Below are 8,361 nucleotides of genomic sequence, written 5' to 3'. Positions count from 1 at the left end.
GTTGTTCACGATAATAATTTCCGGATGTTACTGTTGTGGCATGCAGTCTGAGACCAATTTGTTCTTTACAAGATTTTGGACCTTTTGACCATTTAAGTTTTTTACAGCATAGTTCGTGCTTATATTTATAGATGGCATTTGATGGTTTTGACTGTATAATTGGAAATTTGGAATTGTAGACACCCAAAGTAATTCTCCTACCTAGTGGGTTTCTTTTTAAGGAACTAGCTGTTAGAAATATATTATCAAGTGAATAAGAAATTAACTTTTATTGTGTCAACTTGAACATGGTATTAAAGTGTGATAAGCCAAAAATATATTGACCCCTTGTGATGGATTAATTGATTAATTAACCAAATTTAATTAATTAATCAAATTAACATGCAAAATATGTGGCAGCACAAACAAATCACCAAATAACAAAATATGCAACGAAAATTAAATGACACAGTGATTTGTTTATGAATGGGGAAAACCCTACACGGCAAAAACCTCACCAGGTGATTTTAAGGTCACCACTCTCGAGAATTCACTATTATCACAACAAACGGTTACAAGTAAAGGAATCCCAATACCTTATACTAATATACAGTTGAACTTTTATCCCAATACCCAATCGGCCTTGTACTGTAATTACAATCTCTCATTGTATTGCACGGCTCCTAGTATGTGACTAATCAATAGATGTGCAGATCTCAATACGGGACTTGGTCACCAACTTGAGAAGGATGTTGGCTGCAAAGTTCTTCTGGTCATCACATGATGAAAATCATGAAGTTGCTTGGTCACAAAATCCTGTGGTGTACAAACACAGTAGCTTCTTCAACAGAAAGAAGAACTAGGGCAAACTAGGTTTCTGGTCACACTTTTCTTCACACTTGTGGAATTGTGCTATTGTGCAACTTGTGACGGCCCTTAAAATAATTCTTATATATGTTTAGGATTGTGAGAAAAGAAAGCTCAAACATACATTCATGGATTGGATGAAAATCAACTCTAAAAAAATGAACTTCATAAATCTCGACAGATATCCTATCTATCGAGCAGCTGTCGAGCCTTGGGCTGAAACAGCTCTCTTAAACCTCGATAGATACCAGTTGTCGAGTTTTAATGAACAACATTTCTTCACTTGATTCTTGGACAAACTTGTATAGTTTTAACACTTGAACTTGAAACTTTATTTCTTGAATCATTAAACACATCCTAGATCTATCCAATTACAAGTAAAATGCGTTTTGTCAAAGAATTAGCTAGTACATAAAATGTTGACATATGTTCTTAACATGAATCACATATGTCCTAACAAAGTAGAAAAAATCTTTGAATCTCATGTGGCAAATGAAAGAGATTATATGAGTATATGTTCATGTGTTGGAGAATAGTTTTGGCTTTAGGCATGTGTGAATTGAACCTTCTTATCAACATAATAATATTTTATTATTTTATTTTTGAGTTAGTAAGTCTATATACAACAACTTATATTGAATAAAGTGCCTGTTCACTAAAATACATTTTTCATTGTCCCTCAATTATAAAACTACTTTTACAGAGAAAACATTCTTAGAAAAAATATTTTGTTCATACATTTGTATAGAGTCAAATAGAAAGAAAGAGACATAATTCAGTTTTTTGAGCACGGAGATTGCAATACTTTTTCTACGTGATGTTGAGCATTTTATCTTAAAAGATAGATGTCCGTGAATCTCTAAGCACCACTGATAGTGTGAGAGGCAAAATTTGCTTTAAGAAGATTGTGTCAAACACAAGTTTTGCATCATCCTTCATGAGTCTGTGATATATTTAATTATTTTGCTGATTTTTTAATTATTGTCCTTGATTGTTGAATCTATTTGTATCATTAATTGTGATTAGATATGCATTTATTGTTCTTGTTTACATAATCACAAAAGTAAATTAGTTTTCTACAATATACCCAACACTAGCAACTATTAGAGAAAATTGTACCCATAAATGACCTCAATTGGCTTGGATTTTAGGTTAGTTGGATGTTGGAACAGTATATGCCATTGAAATATTTAAATTTTAAAGTATATGTAATCATACTCACCTTAGTCTTTTTTTGGTTTTGGTTTGTGCCGTGGAAGGATAAAAAACTCTTTATTTGATTAAGAAGAAGAATGATAGGCTAGAAAATGGTGTTTGTTAAATTTACTTTCATATCCTTATTACATTAAAAAAAAAATTAAGGGTTTATAAGGGGAGAACAACTGAACCTTGACCACCAAGCGTGACCTAGTGGCTTGTCTACCACTAAGTAAGGCTCTGGGTTCGACTAGGTTTGCTCTCTAATTCGAGTCCCAACATCTGCAACACCTTGTGGCTAGCGGCAGGCTTCTACCGCGAGTGCTAATTAGTCGAGATGCGCGTAAGCTGGCCCGAACACCCAGTGGGAAACCAAAAAAAAGAAGAAAAACTGAACCTTAACATTGCAACATTAAAAAAAAAATGCCACTCTTTCTCCCCAATTTGGGAATAAAACAAAACATCTAATAGTGGTCTTAGGGAGAAAACAACCAAGCTCCACCAATATAACTTCTCCAATCAAACAACTCCACTATTCAAAAGCCCCCTTATTTTTTCTCCCCTTTTTCATCCCTCAAAATCCCCCCAACTAAATAGAACCTTTGGTTTGATGTGAGATCTGAATAAACTCACCATTAGACTTGCATTGTAGTGTGTAAAAATTGCAAAAATAATGCTAAAACTGTTCAATTATATTGCAGGAGTGCAATTGGTAAACTAGAAGGAGGGCTGAAAGAATCTAGCAGCAGCTTCGATTCAACTCTTTCAACAATAGAGAAAGCATTCTTTGAACAACAGAGAGCTATAGCTCTTGATGTTTTAATTAAAAAGATATTAGATATTGTAAGTCCTTAGTTGTTGAAATCTTATATATTCATTCTGAAATTCGGAATTTGTGACTGTCATCATATTCTCTATGGTAAGAGTTTATATAGATGTTAGTTTTCATTGAAATAGAAATTATTTAGGCATATATAACAGAGTACAATAGAAGAAATCTACAAATATAAGGATGAGTTCAGAGAATTTTGTGTTGTTTCCAAATGACAATTGGATTGGTGGACACTTAAGGCAATCATAGGCTCTTAGAGCTGGAAATGAAAGACTCTTTGGCCAAGTTTATTATGCGGAGTGCATTCTTATACATATACATGAGCACGTATAGTATATACACATATCTGAGAATGTATGTGTTATTTGTGATTAAGCTTATGCTGCCATCCTTTTAAAAAAAAAAAAGAAAAAGAAAAAGAAGAAGCTTATGCTGCTAACTGGGCTGTGTATTTCTCTTTGGAATTTGGAGTATCCGTTTTATGCACAGATTGGCTCCTTGCAGAACTTCAGTAGAGGCCCATTTTGTAGAACATGTCCATTTCGCAGAGGCCCAACTCCGTAATACACACAACCTTAAGCCCATGCCAAGAAGATGTCCAATAGCATCCAGAAACATGTCAAGGGCCTTAAAAAAAAAAAAAGCCCCTAAAGTCTAGAGAGTTTCAATAATGGTTTTGAGTTTGACCGTCACTAATTTTTTTTTTTTTTTTAATTTTATTTTATAGTGTTTACTTTAATCTGCTTGGTTTTGATGATGGATTTTATGAGGATTCTAATCTTCTATATTGGGAAATCGAAGAAGAATAATAAGGAAGAAATAAGATTTGTGTTGTCGAAGAAGGGGGGAAAAAAAACCGTTTGGCCTTGTGTGTGTTTTTGTTCTTATTTTTGGTGATTGTTGATCAAATGGTGTCTCAGCTACTTAAACAAAAATGAGAATGAGAGGTAGAAGTCTATTTTTAACTTTTATTTTTTTACTTTTGATTTCTGCTCTAAAAAAATTGAATTTGGTACATGTGGAAAAAATGACTTTTGCAAAATCCCAAAATATCCAACCAAACACCCCATTATTTTTTCAGAATGCCCTTGTTTTTTACTTTTTTTCCCCCAAGAAAGCTATGAAATGCATTCCCAGATAGGGTGCCAAACACAGCCTAAGAAGGTTAACATTTCTCATATACTTGTACGACTGAGCTACATATTCTAATCAGACTAACATATAGGAAGTAATGAATTTCAGGGGTAGGTGATAATGATTAATGGGGGTCGACATGTTCCTTTCCCTTCTTCTCCATGTATTAATTTCAACCATCTTTGTGGACTTTATGGAGGATTGAAACGAGCTTACTCGTGGTCAAGGGCTTCTCTTGATAGTCATCTAGTCCAGCTTCCATAAAATTTTCTCTTTCTCTTGTATTTGTCGATAGACCCGCAATCATGCTTCGGATGCCCATAGCACGGAGTTTCCTTGTTGCCTATCATTGAAGTACATAAAAAAAAGGGAAAAAAATAAATTATATTTATAAACAAATATTTCACAATATGATTTGCTAATTTTCCTAGCTATAATTTAAAAAACATAAAAAGTAAACCATGCTAAATATACAATTTCATAATTTTTGACAAATTGTGATTGATATAACATCACTTTTACATGAGAACAATATTAATATAATTTTTATTATATTCCAACCACAAGTAATCACCTTGATAATTATAGAAAAAGTTAAATATATATGTGAACTTATTGTTTACAAAGTTTTCTCTGTTGATGAACTACTTAGCATATATACCTCAATGCCATTCATGACAGGCATTTCCATGTCCATCAAAATGAGGTCAAAGTTCTTTCCTGAACAATGGACATCGATAGCTTCTTTGCCATTCCTCACCACCTGATTTCGTATGCCTAGATTGTCCAAAAGTCTATGATGAATCATTTGATTTATAGTGTCATCATCCACAACAAGTGCAGTTATTTTAGTTGGTGGTTCCAGCATTGTAGAATCCCCGGCTCCAACACTGCTTAGAAATCCATCTTCCATCCCAGTTTTACTCTTCAACATTTCGTCTCTTCTTGTCATCCAAAGTCTACCTATAAACACACAACAAACATTGGTGAAGTTCAATTGTAATAAACCTCTTTTTTTTTGTTTGTTTGTTTAGAAATTGTAATAAACTTTGAAATATGAGAAAGAGAAACAAACTAACTAGTCTTTTCTTGTTAATTTATTTAAGAGGGGGAATGAGAGTAGAGAAGAGCATATTTGTTTGTTACATGCATACAAGAAGGAAAGAAAAGAACATAGCCTTCATTTCAATGCAGTAAAATGAATATGTGTATATACTTGAGTTAACTTTTTTTCTTTTTTATTTTTTTTCTTTTTTTATTTAAATAAAAAAATTTAGGTAGGTGTCTAGAGCTCTTTGAACATCTGATTATTTTTACGATAATCCCCCTCATCCCACACAAAATATACTTGAGTTAACTGGACAAATTAAACTTGCTCTGTATTTTAGGCTTTGCACCCACTTTGAACTACAAAGTACAGATACGATCAAGTCATGAAATTTTAAAGAAGAAAAAGATAAAAACCAACGTATACTTAGCCACATAAAAGTATTCCAAAGTACAATATTTATATTGATTTTTAGGGACAACGCATGGTACCTTGAAATGCAAAGTGGAAGGCCTGTATGAGTAATTGTTAGTGAGCAAAATTTCTCCAAAACCAATGCTGCTATGATTGTTATGCAGTGTTAGATGGCCAGGAAGAAAATCTACTTCCTTCTCACATATTAGTTCTAGTTTAAATAGTGAGATATGAAGAGTATCACTTGGATTGTGTTAAAATCACAGAATCTACGAATGTGATTTTTTTCCTTAATATGGGTGCTATCATGATGAAGAAGTTTCCTAGGGGCATCTTTGTTTTTTTTGAAAGTGGAACAATATTTAAGACTTTTTTTCCTTCTAGTCTTTTGTATATTGAGTGATAGTGGGAATATTACAAATTTTACTATATAAGGTTTGCAAGCTGATGTGTTACCTATATCAAATCACAAAAAACTTATTCCAACCTTCATTTATACATTGTATTATGTTATATATAGTAGTATAAAAAAAATTATTAATATAGTTCAAGAAGTAAATAAAGTATTTTATAAATCAATAGATATATAACAAAATGTTTTTATCAACTTACTAAATACATGCAAAAATTTAGGAAAAAATATCACAAACTTTTTACCTATATTTGAAAAATTATCATGGAGGTACTATATAAATATAAAAAGAAAAAAAATATAAAAACTAAATATCTCTAATTAAAACTGTAACTAACGCTATTTAAAAAAAAAAACTAAAACAATTAAATATGTATTAAATTTTTTAACAATTTTCTTTTCACTATAAACAACCAAATTATCTTTTTTTTTTTATATATAAAAAAAATTTATTTGGTGTTTTTGGAAATTTCATTGAGAATAGAAATTTCCACAGTAGAATCCAAAGGTGTTTTTTCTTTCTAAATCGTCAACATATTTCATTTTGAAGAAACTATCAATAGCACCTATCAATAGTTCTTAATTTGGACATACTTAAATCATAGTAAGGAGTAATAGTAAATCATAAAAATTCTTGATATTAATTTTAACAATTCATGAATTTAGTTTGATATTCTAAAGTAATAACATTATTTTGAATGAAATAAAAAGTGACAAGGAGATTATAATTTTTTGGGGAAAAGAAATAAAGCAATTAGGGGATGAAACTAATATATATTTTTCCTATAGCTTGATATAGAAGAGCAGTATTATGGTGTGAAAGATGTGTGGTCGAGCTTGGCCATTGGTCACAACAACAAAAGTGAAGTAAAAAAAAGGAACTACCACTTCTTAGTATCCTGAATGCAATGTCAAAGAAAAATATGGATTTCTTGGACTTTTTGGTTGAGTTGCAATAGAACCAAGTCACCATATTGCTTTTAACATAGTTTTGAAACTTGGATTGTTCAAAGAACTGAGAAAAAAAAAAAGAGATTCAAGGTTTTTCTAGATCGGACTAAAGTTATCTCTGATTTAGCGTGAAGCCACATGATGTGTTATTCATAGAGAGAGCTGCCTATTTCAGTAGTGTGAAAGCCACCATTCATGAATGTTTAAATGCTTATTGGAGAGAGACGATGAAAAAAGAAAATAGTTTTTTTTGGAGAGATAGGGTGGATAAAAATAATTATATGCTAACGCAATAAAAACCATTATGAAAAAAAAAAGGCCATAAAGAGAAAAAGTGAAAACAGAGGATTAAAGTTGAATACTCTTTGATTGATTTGAAATCCTTGGAATTTTGATGTTGTTTATCTTCTAATATTTTTCTCTAATTTTGAGGTTGATGTGAGTTTAAAAGACACTTTAACACATGAAAATCTCTTGCATGCATGAATTTTTATTTCATTGAAAACTATATATGGTCGTAAGTTATCATGCTTGGAAGTGTTTATATGCATCCATGCATGGGTTACATAGTGTCATGCTTTGCATAAAATGAATAAAGAATATTGGTATTCTATGTGCAATTTTGTTTTGTGATTTTTTGATCTTCTCAAAATAATTTTCTCCAATTGTTTTTTTTTTTTGAAAAAAAGGAGAAAGTTGTTTTTACAAACATTGCTCTTTATAATGGGATTTTTATTTGTTTGTATTCTCTATGTGTGCTGTAGATGACTAAATTCTTAGTTCGAAATAAATCAAACAAGTAAAAATAGTTTCACAAATGCGAATTTGTATTGATGAATATGTAGTACAATTCTCTGTAATTACAAAAGAGTGATCCTCTGATTCGATTTTCTTGAAAGATTTATTGATTGGAATTGTGGTAATGTGATTTTGATTTGAACACAAGATATCCTTCAATTTGGCTAAGGAATGGATCGAAGATCTTTGAAACGGAATTACAATGAATCTCTGGCTATGAGCTTATTAGAAATTCTTTGTTCTTCGTGTTTTTCGTGTTCTTCGTGTGTTCTTCATGTTTGAAGGTTTGTGGTGGAAGTTCTTCGGGGCTTTGGAGGCTTGAATCCGTAGAGCTTCACCAATTTGTGGTTTGTTGAGGTTTCTGGAGGCTTTTGAGCTTGATTCTAGTGACCTTTAAGACTTGGACGAGTAGTTTGGATGATTTTGCTTCGAATGTTGTCTGTATTCGAGGTTGAAGTTCTTGAAATTCTTGGAGGCTTTGGGGTTTGATTCCGATAGAGCTTCTGGATTTTTGAACTCAAGATATCTTCTTCCTTCTCTCTGTCTTCCTAAATGTCTTAGGAAGGCTTCTATTTATAGGAGTTTAGGGGTGGGTGAGCAACACGTGGCAGAGTCTGATTGGTGACATTTGTCACAGCCTGATTGGTCCGCTTATGTCATTGCTTACACGTGCAGGGCTACTTGTGTCATCGCTTACACGTGCTGGTTTGCTTGTGTCATCGCTTACAC

The 8,361-nt window shown here is 32.1% G+C and overlaps 1 protein-coding gene across 1 annotated transcript; it reads right to left on the bottom strand.

The window, feature by feature from the left end:
• Window positions 1-4,181: 4,181 nt before the first annotated feature.
• LOC142618886 (two-component response regulator 24) lies at window positions 4,182-4,877 on the bottom strand. Its single transcript, XM_075791925.1, has 2 exons — window positions 4,671-4,877; window positions 4,182-4,352 (listed from the first exon to the last, which is right to left on the bottom strand). The coding sequence occupies exons 1-2, from the start codon at window positions 4,875-4,877 to the stop codon at window positions 4,182-4,184; spliced, it is 378 nt and encodes a 125-aa protein (XP_075648040.1).
• Window positions 4,878-8,361: the final 3,484 nt, after the last annotated feature.

The sequence above is a fragment of the Castanea sativa genome, chromosome 12 (genome assembly GCF_040712315.1).
Source record: "Castanea sativa cultivar Marrone di Chiusa Pesio chromosome 12, ASM4071231v1".
NCBI lineage: Eukaryota > Viridiplantae > Streptophyta > Magnoliopsida > Fagales > Fagaceae > Castanea > Castanea sativa.
The sequence above is the reverse complement of the archived record's forward strand: the minus strand, read 5'-3'. Positions and strand labels throughout refer to the sequence as shown.

Coding starts and splice junctions, on each gene's coding strand:
- LOC142618886 (XM_075791925.1), bottom strand. CDS start 4,877: ATGCTGGAACCACCAACTAAAATAACTGCACTTGTTGTGGATGATGAC. Junction 4,353..4,670: donor CTGTCATGAATGGCATTGAG/GTATATATGCTA, acceptor CTTCAATGATAG/GCAACAAGGAAACTCCGTGC.